The 22802-nt window shown below is 49.3% G+C and overlaps 1 protein-coding gene across 1 annotated transcript in view; it reads left to right on the top strand.

Moving 5' to 3' along the window:
* UBR4 (ubiquitin protein ligase E3 component n-recognin 4) overlaps nucleotides 1-22802 on the top strand; it is a gene marked incomplete at its 5' end in the record, with an annotated part of 115452 nt that overhangs the window by 4299 nt on the left and 88351 nt on the right. Inside the window, 10 exons of the mRNA XM_082274031.1 lie at nucleotides 9878-9975; nucleotides 10279-10382; nucleotides 11719-11848; nucleotides 11996-12135; nucleotides 12778-12877; nucleotides 14849-14990; nucleotides 17391-17515; nucleotides 19699-19823; nucleotides 19907-19966; nucleotides 20318-20505. Coding sequence (XP_082130157.1) covers nucleotides 9878-9975; nucleotides 10279-10382; nucleotides 11719-11848; nucleotides 11996-12135; nucleotides 12778-12877; nucleotides 14849-14990; nucleotides 17391-17515; nucleotides 19699-19823; nucleotides 19907-19966; nucleotides 20318-20505 — 1212 coding nt within the window. The remainder of the gene's footprint in view (nucleotides 1-9877; nucleotides 9976-10278; nucleotides 10383-11718; nucleotides 11849-11995; nucleotides 12136-12777; nucleotides 12878-14848; nucleotides 14991-17390; nucleotides 17516-19698; nucleotides 19824-19906; nucleotides 19967-20317; nucleotides 20506-22802) is intronic.

Genomic DNA, 22802 nt, shown 5'->3' with positions numbered 1-22802 from the left:
CCCAATATATACCTACCTTCCTATACCCCCTCCCCCCAATATACACCTACCTTCCCTATACCCCCTCCCCCCAATATATACCTACCTTCCCTATACCCCCTCCCCCCCAATATATACCTACCTACCTTCCCTATACCCCCTCCCCCCAATATATACCTACCCACCTTCCCTATACCCCTCCCCCCAATATATACCTACCTACCTTCCCTATACCCCTCCCCCCAATATATACCTACCTTCCCTATACCCCCCTCCCCCCAATATACACCTACCTTTCCTATACCCCTCCCCCCAATATATACCTACCTTCCCTATACCCCCCTCCCCCCAATATACACCTACCTACCTTCCCTATACCCCTCCCCCCAATATATACCTACCTTCCCTATACCCCCTCCCCCCAATATATACCTACCTACCTTCCCTATACCCCTCCCCCCAATATATACCTACCTTCCCTATACCCCTCCCCCCAATATACACCCACCTTTCCTATACCCTTCCCCCCAATATATCCTATATAGCCTCTGTGATCACTTCAGGTAGAAGGATGAGCGGTTGTGTTTACATCAGCCGTCTGTCCTTCTCTGACAGCGGCGGGAGATTGCGAGGGGCCGGCGGCCATTGGAGCCGCCAGTCACATGCATTATAGCTTCCCAGCTGACGAGCGGGGGTGGGAGCGTGCCTCCGGCGGGGCGTGCTCGCCCCCTAGCTCCTCCCAGATGAGGGGCCGTACATGTACGGGACTTTGCCTGGGAGTGCCAGACTGTCGCCGTACAACTGCGGCGTGCTGGACGTCAAGTGGTTAAAGGGCCATTTTTTTTTTCTTTTTAGTGTAAATGTGAGGGGTGAGGGGTGAAGGGTGAGGGGTGAGGGGTGAGGTGTGAGGGGTGAGGTGTGAGGGGTGAGGGGTGAGGTGTGAGGGGTGAGGTGTGAGGGGTGAGGGGTGAGGTGTGAGGTGTGAGGTGTGAGGGGTGAGGGGTACAGACATGACATGTCCCCCTCCTCCCCTCTATACAGACATGACATGTCCCCCTCCTCCCCTCTATACAGACATGACATGTCCCCCCCCCTCCCCTCTATACAGACATGACATGTCCCTCCCTCCTCTATACAGACATGACATGTCCCCCCCCCCTCCTCCCCTCTATACAGACATGACATGTCCCCTCCTCCCCTCTATACAGACATGACATGTCCCCCTCCTCCCCTCTATACAGACATGACATGTCCCCCCCTCCCCTCTATACAGACATGACATGTCCCCCCCTCCCCTCTATACAGACATGACATGTCCCCCTCCTCCCCTCTATACAGACATGACATGTCCCCCCCCCCTCCCCTCTATACAGACATGACATGTCCCCCCCCCCCCTCCCCTCTATACAGACATGACATGTCCCCCCCGCCCTCCCCTCTATACAGACATGACATGTCCCCCCCCCTCCCCTCTATACAGACACGACATGTCCCCCCCCCTCCCCTCTATACAGACATGACATGTCCCCCCCCTCCTCTATACAGACATGACATGTCCCCCCCCTCCTCTATACAGACATGACATGTCCCCCCTCCTCCCCTCTATACAGACATGACATGTCCCCCCCTCCTCTATACAGACATGACATGTCCCCCCCTCCTCTATACAGACATGACATGTCCACCCTCCTCCCCTCTATACAGACATGACATGTCCCCCCCCTCCCCTCTATACAGACATGACATGTCCACCCTCCTCCCCTCTATACAGACATGACATGTCCCCCCCTCCCCTCTATACAGACATGACATGTCCCCCCCTCCTCCCCTCTATGCAGACATGACATGTCCCCCTCCTCCCCTCTATACAGACATGACATGTCCCCCCTCTCCCCTCTATACAGACATGACATGTCCCCCCCCCTCCTCCCCTCTATACAGACATGACATGTCCCCTCCTCCCCTCTATACAGACATGACATGTCCCCCCCCTCCTCCCCTCTATACAGACATGACATGTCCCCCCCTCCTCTATACAGACATGACATGTCCCCCCCCTCCTCCCCTCTATACAGACATGACATGTCCCCTCCTCCCCTCTATACAGACATGACATGTCCCCCCCCCTCCCCTCTATACAGACATGACATGTCCCCCCCCCTCCCCTCTATACAGTCATGACATGTCCCCCCCTCCCCTCTATACAGACATGACATGTCCCCCTCCTCCCCTCTATACAGACATGACATGTCCCCCTCCTCCCCTCTATACAGACATGACATGTCCCCCCTCCTCCCCTCTATACAGACATGACATGTCCCCCTCCTCCCCTCTATACAGACATGACATGTCCCCCCCTCCCCTCTATACAGACATGACATGTCCCCCCCTCCTCTATACAGACATGACATGTCCCCCCCCTCCTCCCCTCTATACAGACATGACATGTCCCCTCCTCCCCTCTATACAGACATGACATGTCCCCCTCCTCCCCTCTATACAGACATGACATGTCCCCCCCCTCCCTCTATACAGACATGACATGTCCCCCCCCCTCCCCTCTATACAGACATGACATGTCCCCCCCCTCCCCTCTATACAGACATGACATGTCCCCCCCCCCCCTCCCCTCTATACAGACATGACATGTCCCCCCCCCTCCCCTCTATACAGACATGACATGTCCCCCCCCTCCCCCTCTATACAGACATGACATGTCCCCCCCTCCCCTCTATACAGACATGACATGTCCCCCCCTCCCCTCTATACAGACATGACATGTCCCCCCCCCTCCCCTCTATACAGACATGACATGTCCCCCCCCCCTCCCCTCTATACAGACATGACATGTCCCCCCCCCCTCCCCTCTATACAGACATGACATGTCCCCCCCGCCCTCCCCTCTATACAGACATGACATGTCCCCCCCGCCCTCCCCTCTATACAGACATGACATGTCCCCCCCGCCCTCCCCTCTATACAGACATGACATGTCCCCCCCCCTCCCCCTCTATACAGACACGACATGTCTTCCCCCCCCTCCCCTCTATACAGACATGACATGTCCCCCCCCTCCCCTCTATACAGACATGATGGGGTGGGGGCGGCCCCCTCCTCTGCTTCCCCCTTCTCTTGGTTGCCATTTGGTTCCTATGGGAAGGTGTAAGGTTGGGGGAGGGTCTGATCAGCAGTGAAGTGATGAAAGTCCTCCCTGCACCAGTGAATCGCACATCTCCTGTCACATGGAAGAAGAAACATCCCGGGGACAGGCATGTGTTCTATCAGAGACTACCTGACCGGATCGCTCTTCAGAGGGCATCGCACATGTCAATCAGTCCTTATGGTGACACTGACTGGTGTGATGGTGATTGGGGCCACTGGAGGAGACGGGGATTGGGAGGCTCTGGTGATCGGGGGCACTGGAGGAGGCGAGGATTGGGAAGCGCCGGTGATCGGGGGCACTGGAGGAGGCGGGGATTGGGGGGCTCCGGTGATCGGGGGCACTGGAGAAGTCAGGGATTGGAAGGCTCCGGTGATCGGGGGCACTGGAGGTGGCGGGGATCGGGAGCACTGGAGTAGGAGGAGGCGGGGATTAGGAGGTGGCGGTGATCGGGGGCACTGGAGGAGGCGGGGATTGAAAGGTGGAGGTGATCGGGGGCACTGGAGGAGGCAGGGATTGGGAGGCGGAGGTGATCGGGGGCACTGGAGGTGGCGGGGATCGGGAGCACTGGAGTAGGAGGAGGCAGGGATTGGGAGGTGGCGGTGATTGGGGGCACTGGAGGAGGCGGGGATTGAAAGGTGGAGGTGATCGGGGGCACTGGAGGAGGCGGGGATTGGGAGGTGGAGGTGATCGGGGGCACTGGAGGAGGCGGGGATTTGGGAGGAGGCGGTGGTGATCGGGGGCACTGGAGGAGGCGGGGATTGGGAGGCGGAGGTGATCGGGGGCACTGGAGGAGGTGGGGATTGGGAGGCGGAGGTGATCGGGGGCACTGGAGGAGGCGGTGACCCTGAACTGCTCCAGCGGGGTGAGATTTTTTCATTATGATCCCTGTACAATCTGCCAGTGAATCTGTTGGGGCTTTCATTCACAATGCCTTTTGTTTACTACTGGGATGCTGTGATTGGTCATAGCTATCACATGTACAGGGACACTGTGATTAGCCCCGGTACCATGTGATCGCTGTGACCAATCACATGCAGTGCTGTGTGTAGAATGTAGCGATGCACTGATATATCGGCTGCCGAAAATCTGCGTTTTGCAGATAGAACAAAAAAATAGAAGTTCTGATAGTGACATTCTGTGTCCTGTGGACTTTGGAGAAAATGGCAGCCGGATTGAATGAATAAATTAAAAAACATTTTATCCATATGCGGACCGCCATGCGTATATTTACTGCCGCAGGGCGGCTTTCTGTGCAGAAACGCATATCTGTACGTGATTCTGCACTTCCGGGTCTGAGGCACGCATGGATGTCCCGCCGGTGTCACACTCCCATGTTGATTGGACACAGTGGGAGCCAATCAGAAGGTCGGTCGGGGCGTGATGTCTGCTGGGACCTGGCGATCGTTCGAGGCACAGACTGATCGCCATTCTATGAGAGGGGAACGTAGTGATCCTGTGTTTTTTCTAAGCAGCAACACGGATCTCTGCCCCCCCCCCCCCCTCCAGTCAAAGCACCTCCCCCACAGTTAGCAAGCACTCCCTAGGAACACATTTAACCCTTTGAGCTCCCCTGATGAGCACTTTCCTGCCAGAGTCAGTACAGTGACAGTGTATTTTTAATTTTTTTATAGCACTGATCACTGTATTATAGTGTCGCTGGTTCCTAAAGTGTCAGATGTGTCAGCCACAATGTTGCAGTCCTGCTATAGGTCGCTGATCACCGCCATTACTAGTGGGAAAAAAATTAACTACAAATTTCATAAAATAAATACATTTGTAGAAGCGACAACTTTTGTGCGAACCAATTTAATATACGCTTATTGGGGAATTTATTATACCAAAAATATGTAGTACAATACATATTGGCCTAAATTGATGAAGAAATTAGATGATTTTTTTTTTTTTTTTGGATTTGTTTTATAGGAGAAAGTAAGAAAAATAAATATATAGATAGATATTTTTTTTTTCTTCAAAAATGTGTTTGTTTATAGCGCAAAAAATTAAAATTGCAGAGGTGATCGAATACCACCAAAAAGCTCTATTTCTGGGGGAAAAAAAAACTAAATTTAATTTGTGTACAGCGTCGCACAACCGCGCAATTGTCGGTTAAAGAGGAAGTAAACCCTCCTCGGGAAGTTGTACCTATAGATGATCCTATGATAAGTCTTACCTATAGGTACTGTAATATCTCCTAACCATGTACCGTTTAGGAGATATTTACCTTACATGCAGTCAGTGACGTCACTGGCGCATGCACTCTGAAGGAACGGCTGATCGTGCCGTTCCTTCAGAGCCCCGTGCCGTGACCGTCGGCTCGCGTGCGCGGGAGTGACGTCACCGCGGCTCCGGCCAATCAGATGGCCGGATGCCGCGATCCCGGAAGACGGGCAACTGAACATGTCGCTCGTCATACAGGTGAGTGAGCGGCACGGCGGGGGCTCGTTCTAAGGTAAGTATTTCATAATGAGCTAGTATGCGATGCATACTAGCTCATTATGTGTTTCTCTTGCAGGATGTAAAAAAAAAAAAAAATTTTAACAGGTTTACAACCTCTTTAAAGTAAAGCAGTGCCGGTAAATCTTACAGCGTTGAAGTGGTTAAAAAAACTCAATTTCTGGTTTTTGGCCAAGTGTATCCTGAATGTTCGGCTCGGGACTTTTATGATTTCGGTGCTCCACTTGTAGAATGTCAGGCGTGGGTTGGTCACGGGGATGGCGTGGGTTGGTCACGGGGGTGGCGTGGGTGGTCACATGGTTGGTCACGGAGGTGGTGTGGGTTGGTCACGGGGGATGGCGTGGTTGGTCACGGGGGATGACGTGGTAGGTCATGGTTGGTTACAGGGGATGACGTGTTTGATCACAGGGATGACGTGGTTGGACACAGGGATGGCGTGGTAGGTCATGGTTGGTCACAGGGGTGGTTGCTGGCTGGTTGGTAAGTAGTGACTGGAAATCCCTTCGTTTTTGATCATGGTTGGACACAGGGATGGCGTGGTAGGTCGTGGTTGGTCACAGGGATGGCGTGGTAGGTTGTGGTTGGTCACAGGGATGATGTGGTTGGTCACAGGGATGGCGTGGTAGGTTGTGGTTGGTCACAGGGATGATGTGGTTGGTCACAGGGATGGCGTGGTAGGTTGTGGTTGGTCACAGGGATGATGTGGTTGGTCACAGGGATGGCGTGGTAGGTCGTGGTTGGTCACAGGGATGATGTGGTTGGTCACAGGGATGGCGTGGTATGTTGTGGTTGGTCACAGGGATGATGTGGTTGGTCACAGGGATGGCGTGGTATGTTGTGGTTGGTCACAGGGATGATGTGGTTGGTCACAGGGATGGCGTGGTAGGTCGTGGTTGGTCACAGGGATGATGTGGTTGGTCACAGGGATGGCGTGGTAGGTTGTGGTTGGTCACAGGGATGATGTGGTTGGTCACAGGGATGGCGTGGTAGGTCGTGGTTGGTCACAGGGATGATGTGGTTGGTCACAGGGATGGTGTGGTAGGTTGTGGTTGGTCACAGGGGTGGCGTGGTTGGTCACAGGGGTGGTGTGGTCGGTCACAGGGATCACATGGTATGGGGGCCAGTCATTGCTGCCCAGTAACCCGGTCTCACCGATGTGCTTTCCTGAGAGTGTGCGCCATGCCAGTACCAACACCTTCATTGTCGCTGCTCACGCCCAGCTGCTTATCTGTATTGGTCAGACGGGAGGTGGTTGAAAAAAAATAAAAAAAATGCAGTTTTAGTTTTAATAGTATGAACTGGTGCAAATGATGATTTTGGGAACTTCGATGTACAACCACTTGAAGGCCCCTTTCACACGGGCGATCCGATCTGGTCCCTGTCAGTTTTTCAGGCGGACCTGATCGGATGCTCCATGCATCCCTATGGGGCATCGGATGTCAGTGGAGACATCTCCGCTGACGCCCGCTACCATCCGATCCGATCCGGTCCGTTTAATCCGGATGGATGGAAACCCTATTTTCCATCCGTCTGAAGGATGGGATCGGGTGAGAACAGACAGGTGGTCCGTTCTCACCCAATCCCCCCCATAGAGGACAGCGGGGATCTGACAGCTCTGTCTCTGCACACAGAGTGGAGATGGAGCTGTCATCCGCCTGCTCAGCGGGGGATCGGTGGATCGATCCCCCGCTGAGCACAACAGAGTCTGTCGGGCGCACCGTCCATGTGAAAGGGGCCTAACTGTAACCGGATGACTTGTTGGGGGGGATTATGGGTACCAAACTTTCACAGGCACGCGCAGGTTGACATGTTGGTTATCTATTTACTCGGCACAAATTCATCCTTCATGTGTTAAAAAAAAAATTGGCCAATATGTTGTGTTTGCGTTTTAATAAAATTAAATTAATCCGAAACTTAACGTTTTTTTTTTTTTTTTTTGAACCAAACAAACGTTTATTGAGTTAAACATGACATATAAACATACAAAAGAAAAAATACCGTCAGACATTTGCACAAGTACAGGAGTACATAATCAAAAAAAATGCAGGCCTCACACTGGGCAAAAAGTACAAGGCATAAGAGTCTAACAATAAGATAACAATACACTTGACGGGTTGTAATCAAAGACTATCCATCACAGTCCAACACACAGTAGAGACCATGGGCGCAGGTCCAGAAACCAGTCGCTGTGTCAAAGCGTATACGTGCAGTATCCCCTGTTTCTTAAGTCTGACATGTGTCAGGGGCCTCCAGCCACCTATCCCATATTTTGTTGTACCTTTTGGGGCAACCCCTATTAGCATACATGACCTTCTTGAAAGGGAGAGTAGCGCTCACCACTGCCTTCCAAGCCTCAAGGGTAGGGGACACAGGCTGCATCCATTTCAGGGCTATTACTTTCCTAGCAGCAAACAGGGTCTCCCGGAGAAATTGAACCATATGTTTGTCCGCGTCAGACTCGGGAAAAATCCCAAGTAGGCACAGCTTGGGGTCCAGGGTAGTCGGGCATCCCATACGGTCATGCAGGAACCGGACAACCTGCGTCCAAAATCCCTGCACGTCCGAGCAGGACCAAATCATGTGCCCGAAGGTGCCCGGGGAGTGAGAACACCTAGGGCATGCAGAGGAGCGGGAGGAGTCAAATCGAGCCAGTCGCACAGGGGTAAGATACGATCTGTGGACAATATAGATCTGAGTTAGCCGGTCCGACAATTTAGGAGAGACCAAGGTGCAAGCTTCCAAGGCCTCGTCCCACTCCTCGTCCCCCAGCTCCCCAGCATCGCCCACCCAGGACTCCCGCACCCCATATGCCAGGGCAGTCACCCGCTTGGTGCCTAACATTTCATAGAGCAATGATATGAGTTTGCGGTGTTCCTGGCCCCTGATCACCTCAAGTATGTCAACTGACGGTAAGTCCGGGATGGCATGGGCAAATTGTCCTCTCAAAGCGTGGGACAACTGCAAATAGTAAAAGTGCATGAATGCCGGGAGTTGGAACTCCTCCTGGAGTAGGCTAAAAGACTTAACAGACCCAGCAGAAACAACATGGGACAGCAAATATATACCCCTACGAATCCACACCCCAGGATCAGGGATATGGAGGAGCTCCGGCAGCTGACGGTTAAACCACAAGGGAGTCATGGAATGCAACGTTGCATCCCCGGTTCTGGACATCGCCAGGGCCCAGACCCGCCTATGATGGAACAGGAGACCTCCCCGAGGAGCCACAGGGGTAGACCCAGCAACTCCTCTAAGGACATCACAGAACGGGTGAGGGAGCCGCGACTCCGCACCTCTGCAGACCAGCGCCATATACCTGTCCGAGTCCTGTTTATCCAGATGAAAGAAATGCGATAATTGGGCAGCCAGGTAATACCTTGCCAATTCAGGAACCGCCAGGCCCCCCAACTTGGTCGGTTTCTGGGTGTGCCTCCAGGACAGCTTGTGTCTGGAGGAGCCCCAAATAAATTATCTCAGCAGGCTCTCTAGAGTCATAAAGTATCTATATGGAATATAAACTGGAGAGTGCCACAGCAGGTATAGGATTTTGGGGAGCAGGATCATCTTTACCAGGCCCACCCTGCCCATGACGCCCAAGGGTAGCCTAGCCCAAACTTGTGTTTTGTCCTTGACCAAGGCAAAGAGGGGTTCAATATTTAACGGGATATAGTCAGGAAGGGATCTAGTCACCCGGACCCCAAGATGCTTGAATTCCGACACCCGCGACAGGGGGAGCGACGCTTGGTCAGCTGCTGGGGGGAAACTGTTAACGTTTTTTTTTTTTTACCTTAATGCCTTGCTTGTGTTTCCAGTTTCCCTGTGTGAAGGGGAAGAGAGGGGAGAGGAGATCTGCGCTGTGCACGGCTGCATCTATTCTCCCCTTTCTTCCTCTTCACACAGCATTCGAGAAGCAGCCATTGGCTCTTGCAGCTGTCAGTCAAATGCAGTGAAGAGGAAGTAGGGGCGTGGCCTCCCTTTTGCTGTGTAAGTCTATGGAGCGCAGCTCGGGAGCGAGCACGCACCATATGTCCCCATAGAGGGGAGGAGCCAAGATGGCTTCCAGGGACTTGAGAAGAAGAGGATCGGGGCTGCTCTGTGCAATACTACTGCAAAGAGCAGGTGAGTATAACATGAATGTTTTTAACTACAAAAAAATCAGACTTCAGTAACACTTTAGTGGCGGGGAGGGGGGGGGGGAATAAACTCCAGCTTTATTGTGATATTTTGATAGTCCTTTTTATCATTACTAATTTAATGAGATTTTTTTTTTTTTTTTTTCAGTGAATCAGAAATTCTTCATCATGACAAGCAGTACGAGCCGTTCTACTCCTCGTTTGTGGCTCTCTCTACTCACTACATCACCACCATATGCAACCAAAGTGAGTGTCTCCTCTGCACTGCAGACCTTGCATTATGTTCTATGTCTCTGATACGATTTCCCTTTGTTACCGGAGCCCCGGCTTCCTCTGAATTTATGGAAAAGCCCCGCCAGCTGCTCTTCCTGTGCCCAATACTTGGTGAAGCTTTTCCATCAGGTCAAGGAAAGTCTCTGGTTCAACAACAAAGGGAAACTAAATTACAATCTGCTGTACTGGCAGAAATTGGGGGGGGGGGGGGGGGGGGTGGTAATGGTACATTGCCCTAAGTTTTGGTTGGTCAGTAAATTGTTTGCCTGCTTTCAGTTCCTAGAAACCAACTTCAGTCAGCAGCTGCTGCCTGCAAAGTCCTTCTTGAATTTTCCTTGCTGCGCCTGGAGAGCCCAGATGAGGCGTGTGCGGTGTCACAGGTGAGTTTCCTTTTCCTTCACCCTCAGGTATCAGCGCACTGAGGAAGCCCTCCCACCCCCTGGGGTATCGCGGGGCACTGAGGAAGTTCTCCCGGGGGGGGGGGGTCGCGGGGCACTGAGGAAGTTCTCCCGGGGGGGGGGGGGGTCGCAGGGCACTGAGGAAGTTCTCCCGGGGGGGATCGCGGGGCACTGAGGAAGTCCTCCCGGGGGGGATCGCGGGGCACTGAGGAAGTCCTCCCGGGGGGGATCGCGGGGCACTGAGGAAGTCCTCCCGGGGGGGATCGCGGGGCACTGAGGAAGTCCTCCCGGGGGGGGGGTATCGCGGGGCACTAAGGAAGTCCTCCCGGGGGGGGTATGGCGGGGCACTGAGGAAGTCCTCCCGGGGGGGGTATGGCGGGGCACTGAGGAAGTCCTCCCGGGGGGGGTATGGCGGGGCACTGAGGAAGTCCTCCCGGGGGGGGTATGGCGGGGCACTGAGGAAGTCCTCCCGGGGGGGGTATGGCGGGGCACTGAGGAAGTCCTCCCGGGGGGGGTATGGCGGGGCACTGAGGAAGTCCTCCCGGGGGGGGTATGGCGGGGCACTGAGGAAGTCCTCCCGGGGGGGTATCGCGGGGCACTGAGGAAGTCCTCCCGGGGGGGTATCGCGGGGCACTGAGGAAGTCCTCCCGGGGGGGTATCGCGGGGCACTGAGGAAGTCCTCTGGGGGGGCGGTATCGCGGGGCACTGAGGAAGCCCTCCCACCCCCAGGTATTGGGCTATATTTGCATAGGTAACGCCCACATGTGATGCTGAGCTTCCATGATTAAAGGAACTGAAATCCAATTAATGAAATGGGTGGGGCCAGGGACAGTCAGGCTGGGGTAGAAAGCACTACATGATGCTGGGTGTCCTCCAGTCAAGAAATGAGGCGGGGCTCCACCTGACTTGCTGAAGCTTCTAATGCACATTGTGAGAAGATTAGTTTGCAGTGAAATCCGAGGAAGCCATTTAAGTCCAGGAGAGGAGTCGGTACAACTATGCAAGACTGAAGGGGAGGCAGAAGGAAGGCCGGGAGCCTGAAGGAGAGGCTGGAGGGGGGATCAAAGACTGAAGGGGAGGCTGGAAGACTGAAGGGGAGGCTGGAGGGGGATGGAAGACTGAAGGGGAGGCTGGAGGGGGATGGAAGACTGAAGGGGAGGCTGGAGGGGGATGGAAGACTGAAGGGGAGGCTGGAAGGAGGGGGGGGATAATGGAGGGAGGATATTACTATGTTTACCAAGTATTTGCTCTCTATACAGTATATCTATATGTGTGTGTTCCTGATTCCATCTGTGATTCACCTTTATTTCTGTTCTAGAAACATCTGATCCTCCTGATTAAGGGTCTCTGCACCGGCACAAGCCGTCTGGACCGGACTGAGATCATTACATTTACTGCAATGATGAAATCTTCTAAACTGCCCCAGACTGTACAGACCCTGTCTGATGGTGAGTTGGTGGGTGTGGGAGGGCATTTGGGGTGTAAATGAAGGGAGGTTTGAGCTGGGGGAAGGATGTGTTACATTGTTGTTGGATGGAAGCATGACTATAACGGTAAATATTGGACATTAATGTTCTGTGTATGTTTCCCGGCAGTGGAAGATCAGAAGGAGAGCACCGTCCTGTTAAGCCCTGAACTTCGTCAGAAGGAGGTGAAAATGAACTTCCTCAACCAGCTGACATCGGTGTTTAACCCCCGGAACACCACATCGCCTGCCTCCCCAGCACACACACAGGTTAACGTTGTACTATTTAAAAAAAAAAAAAAAAAAAGCAGTGCTTGGAATAAAGCCGTGCAAAACAAGCAGCTGGCACTGAATATTTATTTATTTTCCCCAAAAGTCCGCACTAAAATATAATGTCAGATTTTAGTCATCCTCTGCGAGAGAAATTTCAGTTTTGATAAGATGCTCTCCAAGGATTGAATACTTGTAAAGGGATTCAGCTTTTCTCATTAGAATACTTAGTGCACCAGTTGGATATAATGAACCAGACCTTCCCATTCGGAATCGGTCTGCAAAGGACATGATCCGAGACTATGGGTTTCGTTTTAAATCAAAATTGAGGAAGCGAGGTTCCTTGCCTGTAAAGCTTGAGATGGTTTAGTTCTCCTTTAAGTTACTTTTAAGGGAAATAAATCCAGAAAGTGTAATAGTTTTTAGGTAAATATCACGCTGGCTTCTGTTTTCTCTGAGGGGCTCCAGTGTTAGGAGATCACTTCTGGAATCGGCAGTTGCTCCCATTACAAAGCTAATTGTTGGCTTTATGGATGCAAGAAGCAGTTGGATGATTCAGCTTACTTTAAGTGAAGTGTTTTGTGTGGAGGGGTCTTTTCACCCCGTCCTGTCATGTGATCATTTATTCTTCTTGTATTTTAGGTGGAGACTGAAGGAGATGACACAACCTCTGATCAAGCATCTGCTGCTAAAACAAAAAGCATCTTCATAGCCCAGAATGTTGCCAGTCTTCAGGAACTGGGTAAGATCATAAATGCACAACAGTTTCACCTTTTATTAAAGATACAATAAATATCCTTACAAGAACATTTCTCCGAGTGCCAGAACCAAACTTTAAAGGCTAATTCCACCTTTCACAGCACATATCATGTCATGATGCAAATTGTCCCCCAAACCACTCCTTTGCTTACCTTAATAACGGGGATCCTTCTACTTCTAATTTTACATTTTAGTGCAGTTGTGACTCCTCCCACATTATTGCATCAACCACTCAGAGATCAGTGAATGGAGAGACTACAAGTCCCATCTGCCACTGTGGCAGAGGGACTTGTAGTCCTTTGTTATTTGCTCCATAACTGCACCTCCTGTATGGGGCTGGAGGAATAGTCTGCAGGAGCCTGTGCATTGCACCAATGAGCCAGTGATCATTGTTGCACTGCTTTTCAGGGCTCAAATGCGCAAAAAAAAAAAAAACATAAAAAATTTATTTTGAAAATTCGTTTTTTGGTTTTATCACTATGGGTGCATTGATTAATTTACTTAAAAAAGGTGGAATATGCCTTTTGGACTGCTTAGAAACTCATTACAAACCTAAAAACATGGCTTGCAGTGTGCAGTATAGATGTAGGTTGTCATTTGTAATTCATAATACGATATTTCTGATACAATCAAAGACTATGTAGGACAATGTAGAAATGTTCATGTGTTCAGTTTGTGTACCAATGAAAATCCTCGGCATACAATTTTGAGGTTTTGCTTTATTGGCACTTAAAAGCTTAATGAATGCTGCTGACTAGACTGCCAACCACTTGGTGTCCTCCACCCCTCTCTACCAATCCCTCCACTGGCCTCTGTTCAGTGTCCTCCACCCCTCCCCACCAATCCCTCTACTGGCCTCTGTTCAGTGTCCTCCACGCCTCTCTGCCAATCCCACCACTGGCCTCCATTCAGTGTCCTCCACGCCTCTCTGCCAATCCCTCCACTGGCTTCCATTCAGTGTCCTCCACGCCTCTCTGCCAATCCCTCCACTGGCCTCTGTTCAGTGTCCTCCACGCCTCTCTGCCAATCCCACCACTGGCTTCCATTCAGTGTCCTCCACGCCTCTCTGCCAATCCCTCCACTGGCCTCCATTCAGTGTCCTCCACTCCTCTCTGCCAATCCCTTCATTGGCTTCCATTTAGTGTCCTCCACTCCTCTCTACCAATTCCTTCATTGGCTTCCATTCAGTGTCCTCCACCCCTCTCTGCCAATCCCTCCATTCAGTGTCCTCCACCCCTCTCTGCCAATCCCTCCATTCAGTGTCCTCCACCCCCTCTCTGCCAATCCCTCCATTCAGTGTCCTCCACCCCCTCTCTGCCAATCCCTCCATTCAGTGTCCTCCACCCCCTCTCTGCCAATCCCTCCATTCAGTGTCCTCCACCCCCTCTCTGCCAATCCCAGCACTGGCTTTTGATTGTCCAGCGAATTCAATTCAAAATACAAACCATAAAACACCCAGCCATTAACAACTCTGCCCCAAACTACATCTCCAATCTTTTCTCCAAATATCACCCAAACCATCCTCTCCACACCTCCCAATACCTTCTCTCTAGATTCCTTGTCTCCTCCTCCCTATGACTTCTCCAGAGCCTTTCTCGTCCTCTGAAACTCCCTACCTGTCCGGCTATCTCCTACTCTGTCCACCTTTTAGGCGATCCCTGAAAACTCCTCTCTTCAGGGAAGCTTGGAAAGCCTATCCTGACACCACCTAACTAAACTTTCTCCATCAACTCATTATCCGTGGTTATCTTTTTTGCACCACTTGCCCCACCCTAGTAGATTGTAAGCTCTTATGAACAGGGCCCTCCTTAACCCTCTTGTGTTGTAAATGTACGGTCTCTCTTTATATTGTAAAGTGCTGTGCAAGCTGTTGGCGCTATATAAATCCTGTATGATAACCAGAAAGTGACGGTGAGCTTATTAACTCCTTGTGGTTTATGGTTTGGTGTTTCAGGTGGGTCAGAGAAGTTGCTGAGAGTCTGTTTGAACCTCCCGTATTTCCTGAGATACATTAACCGCTTCCAGGACGCTGTTTCAGCCAATTCTTTCTTCATAATGCCAGCGACAGTCGGAGATGCCACAGCCGTCCGCAATGGGTGAGAACGCAGTCCTTTGTATTCCAGCAAAGTGTATCAGAAGTGTCATTCATGTGATCTCTGTGTACACCGCAAAGGATATTTTATAGCCGTATTATAAACCAGTTCATGTTATAAAACTCAGTATGGACACCGGTCACTCTGCAAATGTTGTCCATGTTTTCTTGTAGTTGAATATTTTTGGGACCAAACAAACCTCCAAGTATATTACTCTTGGCCTCCGGATGCTAGACACTTTTTATACAAAAAAAAAAAAAAAATAATAATAATCCTGACTGACCAGTAGGGAGCAATGAGGGGGGAGCAGGCCAAAGCTTTTACTTCAGGCAGTATTTGCATAAGGGTGTGCCCTGGGATCAGGGGCCTTCGGAGCCTACAGGTTTACTTTAAAAGTGTTTCTTAAGCCTAAATGTTGCGTACAGAGTAGCTACAAACTGTCGCTGTTTGTGTTCTATTGGGGAGATTTCCCTTTTACTTCCTGTCTCAGAGACAAACAGGAAGTAAGGTTAATTCTCTCCAAAGTGTGGACAAATCCCTGTTGGTAGTTGGTTCAGACATATGAAGACACGGGCCAACAAAGAGGGGAGTATAATGCCTTCTCTATTGCAGGGAACTTTCATTTGGATTCATTTTTCTGACTGATACGATCACTTTGGGTTAAAGTAGGTAGTAAATAGAAATTCTGACAGACTTTTTTTTTTTTTAATCTATGTCTTTGAGGAGATTTACCTTTTTTACTTCCTGTCACAGAGACAAAACCAGAAGTGAGAGGAAAGCCTCTGCAAAGTGAGGACAGATCTGCTCTGTCACAAGAACAGGGGTCCCTGTTGGGGAATCTGACACATAAAAGACCTGACTGGTTCTGACCATTCCAAAGCTAAAAAGGGTTTTGGCTTTACATATACTTTAACCACTTGCCGACCGCCGCACCACTATCTACGGGGCGGTCAGCCCCTCACAGGCAAAGTGACGTAGGGCTACGTCACTAGCTTGTGAGGGTCTAGGGAGCGAGCGCCGCCGGAGGCGCGCTCCCGCACCCCCCCCCCCCCGCGCGTGTGACCGGCGGACCCGATGTCCGCCGGCCACTCTGCGATCGGCGGGGGAGAGGGAGAAAGTCAGGCAGCTTGTGTAAACAAGCCACCTGTCATTCTCCCCTGTGTATGAGAGATGATCATACGGATCTACTATGTAGATCCGTTGATTACTCTGCATACAGCTGAAGCCACAGCCAATCACAGTAAGAATCACGCCCCTAGGGACACACACAGCCCCTCCCTCTCAAATAAAGTTAACCCCTTCACTACCAGTGTATTTTTACAGTAACAGTGCATATATATATATATATAGCACTGGTAACCCCAAAAGTGTCAAAAATGTCAGTCAAGGGTCCGATCTGTCCGCCGCAATGTCGCAGTCCCGCAAAAAAAATCGCAGATCGCCGCCATTACGCGTTAAAAAATAAAACAACAAAAATGACAATCTTTCCCTTAGTTAGTAAACGCAATAACTTTTGCGCAAACCAATCAAAATACGCTTTTTGCAATTTTTTTACTAAACATAGGTAGCATAAAACAAATTGGCCGAAAATGTTAAAAAATTTTGATTTTTACATTTTTTTTTTGGTGGGAATTTCATATAAAAAAAAAAGTGAAAAATATTGCTATTTTTGCAAAATTTACGCTTTTTTTGTTTATAGCGCGTCATCAAAAAATCGCACAGGTGATCAAATACCGCCAAAAGAAAGCTCTGTGGGAAAAAAAGGACGCCAAATTCGTTTAGGTACAGCGTCGCACGACCGCGCAATTCTCCGTTAAAGTCACGCAGTGCCGAATCGCAAAATGCCCCCTGGTCGTTTAGCAGCCAAATCCTCCGGGGCTTAAGTGGTTAACCCTTTCACTGCCAGGTCCGTACATTGTATGGCCCTAACAGCGGGCGGGGGTTGCTACAGCCATTGGGATTGTGTGTAAATCTGACAAGCAGATTCCTGGGCTTTGCTTGCCCATCGTCAGGCATGGAACTGACATTACGGGTGCCGCCATACCCCCCTCTATACGGACCACCATATAATATATATTATTTTACAATGTTTGGGGGTTCTAAGTAATTTTTCTTGCAAAAAAATGCTGGTTTTAACTTGCATAAACAACGTGTCAGAAATGGGCTTGGTCCCTGCGTGGTTTAAGGTTCCAGGGTTTGAAGCAAGCCAAAGATCACAACAGGATCAACTTGATGAAGATGTGGTGCGAGACCCTCAAATGATGTGGATGAAGCAGAGGATTTTTATTTCTTTAAATGATCACTTGGTATCTTTCTATTGGCTTTTTCTTTGAAAAGTGTTGCTTGTTTACCTGGAATATCCTGCATTTCTCCTACATATGATGGATTGTGTGCTTTCTGTAGCTTTCACTCCCTGGTGATTGATGTGACAATGGCCCTGGATACTCTGTCCCTTCCTGTTATGGAACCTCTGACTCCACCTCGGCTCAAGGATGTCACACTTCTGGCCCTCAGCTGCTTGTATGCAGGTAAAGAAATAGTTTTTAAAAAATTTGTGCAAATTATTTTAATGACCCTCCATAAATATATTTCTACAAGTTCCCTTTTTAAAGATGCTTTGTCTCTGAAACGTATTTTCATATTTTATAATTGGAGCAGAACTAAATCCACTGATTTGTTTCCCAAAACGGTTACATTCAAGGCATGCCCTGAATGATAACTGTCACAGTGGCTTGTGCTCTCTACTAAACTGTCACGCTATGAAATGACTGGCATCATGACTAATCGCAACACCACGGCAAAGGTGGATCCAACCGATGCTAATGGCAGCTTCCTTGGCTGTAAAGCATAGGAGGATTTAAGGGGTTGTAAAGACAGAAGGTTTTTTTTTTATTTTAATGCATTCTTTGGACAAGGGGGAGGAGCCAGCAGCACCAGAGTGGGACCCAAGGAGAAAAGGATTGGGGCTGCCCTGTGCAAAACCAACTGCACAGAGGAGGGAAGTATGACATGTTGTTTTAATAGAAAAAAAAACAATACTGTACAATCCCTTTTTAGTTCCATTACCTCCTGATGCTAAGCCTTTCTGTATCAGGGGATGGTGCTTGGTACCAGGAAGGGGAGTGGGCTTAAAGTGGTATTTAAAAGTTTAAAAAAAACAAAACAAACATGTTTTACTTTCCGGCATTTTGTAATGGGTTTGCATAGAGCAGCCCTAATCCTTTAATTCTCGAGTCCTACGCCGGTGCTGCTGCTTGCTATGGGGGCACTGGTGTGTGCTCGCTCTGGAGCCCTGCTCTATGCATCTGTAAGACCAGAGTCCCGGACAGCCGACACTATCGTGCAGATCACTGGATTGAGAGGGGGCTCAGGTGAGTATTGGGGGGGGTGCTGTGGAGGGAGTAGCACACAGGTTTTTTTTTACCTTCATGCAGTGACTGCACCTTCAGCCTTTACAGCCACTTTAATCTTGGAAAGAAGTCAAGGCTCTGGGTGGAGCCTGGGCTTTGGATCTATGGGGACAGAGGATTGGTTTAAATGTTAAACCATTATTGGGGGCGTCAAAGTTCTACACATCATCACCACTGTCCTAAGGTAATTTTTTAGGCCCAGATTGCTATAAATGGCCGCTTAGTGACAGTGCTTGTGATTCGAAGCACAGATAACCCAAATGATCTTTGCAGCAGGTCACCCCTGTGAAGTTGTGCTCCAATAATTGGGACATACATAGTAATGGAACAATTAACATCAAAGGAGTTATAAAGTCTCATCGTTTTTTTCACCTTTTAATGCATTAAGGTGAAAAACTTTTTCTGCTTCACTTGCCCCCCCCCTTTTTTCTTACCTGAACCTGATTGTTCCAGCGAGGCGCATGAGCCCTGCAGCTCCAGCTGCTGTCTCGGGTCATCATTGGATAGATTAATGGCTCCTGCTGCTGTCTATCAAATCCAGTGACACGGGATCAGGGAGCGGGGCTGAGTCTTGCTGTCTGTCAATGGATGCAGCGGGCAAGACTTGGCAGCTTGCCCGCAAAGGGTGCCCCCATGGGAAGTGTCTCTCCGTGGGGGCATCCGAAGAGGAGGAACCAGGAGCGACGCCGGGGCACCCCTGAAAAGGAGGATCGGGGCTGTTCTGTGCAAAACCCTTGCACAGAGGAGGTAAGTATAACATGTTTGATATTTAAAAAAAAAAAAACAAACCTTTGCAATCCCTTTAATCTACATACACTTGCCTGTGCTGGGATCCAGCGATATCCTCACCTGAACCGATTCTTCAATCTCTAGTAAGGGAAACCGGAAGTACAGCTTTACAGCCTGTTCCCTACTGTGCATGCGCGAGCTGCGCCTTGTAAATGGTCCCTTAGTCTCCTGGGACCTGTAATGTGTCCCAGAAGACTGTGGGGGGGCAAACTTCCAGCTCAGATCGCAGAGCGGGAACGTGTCAACCCAAATCCCCCCCCCCCCCCCCAAAAAAAGAATTACAAATGTGGCAATGAAGGGAGGGTGCAACAAGCGGAGCTTCCCCTTTTGGTTGGCGCTCCACTTTAAGCTTACCTTGGATGTAGCCCTATCCCCCTTTAATGGTGCAGCAACACACAAAAAGTGCAGACTCTCTGGAGTTTAACAACCTCCATTGTGTGTTTGTACAAATAACTGCTGATGTGTACCCAATGACAATATACCATTGTCTCCCTTTTACCCATTGTGTGTAGGTGTGAGTGTGGCCACGTGCATGGCGATCCTCCATGTTGGCAGCACGCAGCAGGTTCGGACCGGATCCACAAGCTGCAAAGAGGACGACTATGAGAACGATGCCGCCACCATTGTGCAGAAATGTGTAAGTGGGAGGAGCCTTGTTCTTGTCACGTGACTTTCTGATGTATTGGGATACCAGTATTGATAATGATACCTTTCTCACAGCTGGAGATTTATGAGATGATTGGCCAAGCAATCAGTAACTCCAGAAGAGCCGGAGGAGAGGTGAGCAGAACTTCTACCCTTCTTCCTTTTTTTTTTTTTTTTTTTTTTTTTTTTTTTTTTTTTCTTTTTTCGTAAATTGCAAAACCGCAGCTTTAATATCATTGGCAGTCAGTGGGAAGTGTGCGGTGTGTGTTCACCCTTCAACCCACTAATTCAAGCTCTGTGTATGACTGTAAATATTTTGATGTGCAGAAAGATTGGTTATGTTGACATTGCATTGGGTTTATGTAGTCCCATAGAGATTCAGAGGGTTTTTAATTGCAAATAAAAAAAGAAAATTTCATTAATGTCATTTGTTTCCTTAGCTCAGATTTAATGGTGTGTGTGTTTTTTTTATTTTTTTGTTTCCAGCATTATCAGAACTTCCAGCTTCTAGGAGCCTGGTGTCTGGTGAACAGCCTCTACCTAATCCTTAACCTCAGCCCCACCGCCCTGGCAGACAAAGGGAAGGAGAAAGACCCCCTGGCGGCACTCAGAGTCCGAGACATTACTCGAGCCAAAGAGGGAGCTGGCTCCCCAAAACTGGGCCCAGGCAAAGGGTAGGTGGTAAACAAAGTCTCACATCTTTCCTTTCTGTACTCCTTTATGAGGGCAACAGGTTTGCTAGATATGATCTGGTGTATGCCGTTTTTTCTTTTATAGTTCACCCTCAAATCTGTATGTTTTTGTCATTGCTGTCTAAATGTGTATCTACGTTCTTGGAGACCTTTTTTATAGTTATTTTAATAACATACAATTCAGCCAAGCGCTCACTCCGAAGGGGATGACCGGTGTGCTGCTCTCCTCAGGCAGGGAACTCCAACATGGGTACATAAAAGAAAAGAAAAAGGAGGCGCAAACACCTAGTGCATTACCCATGGTCACCATAAAAAATGTTTTAATAAAATGCCCAAAAAAAAAATCGGACAAGAATAATAATAAAATTGCATTACAAGAATCCACCACGCATGGAATGGAACATGTCTTTGTAGATAGGACTGCTAACGCGTTTTGGGAGTCAAGCTCCCTTCATCAGAGGGAGCTTGACTCCCGAAACGCGTTAGTTCCTATCTACAAGGACATGTTCCATTCCATGTGTGGTGGATTCTTGTAATGCGATTTTATTTTTATTCTTGTCTGTGAGTATGTTTTTTGGCATTTTTTATGGTGACCACAGGTAATGCACTAGGTGTTTGCGCCTCCTTCTTTTTCTTTTAATAACATACCTATTTGAGTATGTTACGTGGCAATATAAAAAAAATTGGCTATCAAATCTTATCTGACAATGGAGTCCCCAAACCCCCCCCCCCCCCTTAAATCAACATGTTCTTTATATAAATATGAATTATTTAAAGCAGAACTCCTGGTAGAAATGTTATTAGATATTTGTACAGGTGCTGCTGTAACTTTTTTAAACCACCCATGTCAAACCTAAGGCCAGCGGGCCAAATTCATCCCTCCAGGCCTTGTCATGTGGCCCCGGACCCAGTTTTGCAGCCAGAACCTGGCAGAACTCCATTCTGCCAACTCCATCTCTCACCCTCCGTTCTCTGCCAGGTGAGGCAGAGCCGCCTACACAGGGAGGTACTAGAGCCTGGCAAGGTAGGGGAGAGATGTGAGGAGGCTTCAGGGAGGGGGGGTTGGGGTTGTACACCCTTATTTCACCCCTAAACCCTGCACTCTGGAAGCAGAACACCCCTGAACTCTGTATGTAACGCACTCCTGAACCCTGCATTCTGTACTCTATTTGTAATGCACTCCTGAACCCTGCTCTGTACATAACCATAATCCTGAGCTCTGCACTCCTGAACCCAGCACTATTTTTCGTAGGGCACCCCAGATACAACCCTTTGTTTGAGGGCAACCATACTGCTGATGCGGCCCATGATGAAATTGAGTTTGACATCCCTGTTTTAAACAATCTGTTGGACTTTTACAGTGCGCAGTTTTCTTACCTGTCAGATATCCAGCCGCCTTTGTTCAGTTTAGAGCCCTCTGTCCCCCTCATATCCTGTTCACAAGACCGGTGGCTGATATGCCCTCTATTTCCTCAGCTACCAGTCTTGTACAATCCCCTCTGTAGTTTTTAGTAGAGGCAGGGGACTTGTAATCACGCAGCGGCTCGGTGCAGTGGGTGGACACAGGAGTCTCGGACTCCCAGTCTGATTCACCCACTGTGCTTTGTCAGTGGATGCTCTGGCCACTGCACTCCTGGTCTGTCCCCCCTCCTGTGAGACTCGGCTCGGAGAAAGCGAACCTTATTACATCTGCTTCTCATACCACACTGGGGAGACCATGTGAAACAAACTGCCCATAAATGAGAGCAAGGCACAGTAAATCGGTGGGCGGAGTCTGAAGCCGCTGTGCAGCATACAAATCTGCTGCACTCATGCCCACAGACCCAGGTAGACTCTATATCCCAGGGTATTCTGGGATGTGAATTGTCAGTGGCAATGAGCATTAATAGGAAGTGCTATTGCCGCTTCTGAAACTTTCAGAGCAGAATGATGACATCACAGCTCTTAAAATGGTGAATTTTGGACAAAATGCGCAGTTTTAAGCAATACAATGTTAGCAGTTTTGCCTAACTCCCTAATACTGGACTACTGTGCAATTTTATTTGCCAGCCCAGAGTTCTGCTTTTAATATTTACCTTTATACAGATGGTGCCATCTAGATCTTTAGCTTGCTGGAATAATTATTACATGTTTCACTATTGCTGGGCAAACTGACGCATTTTTTATTTTTTTTTTAAATCAGAAAAAGTTTAATCACCCAACAAAGTTCAGAGTTCATACAGAGTATCGCTTAATATTTAGTCAGCCCAATTTAAATTTCGGTGCACTGGCCAAAGTCT

This window comes from Pelophylax lessonae (genome assembly GCF_965119305.1).
Source record: "Pelophylax lessonae genome assembly, chromosome: 12".
In the NCBI taxonomy this organism is placed as follows: Eukaryota; Metazoa; Chordata; class Amphibia; order Anura; family Ranidae; genus Pelophylax; species Pelophylax lessonae.
Note: the sequence above shows the minus strand (reverse complement) of the source record. Positions and strands in the feature narration are given on the sequence as shown.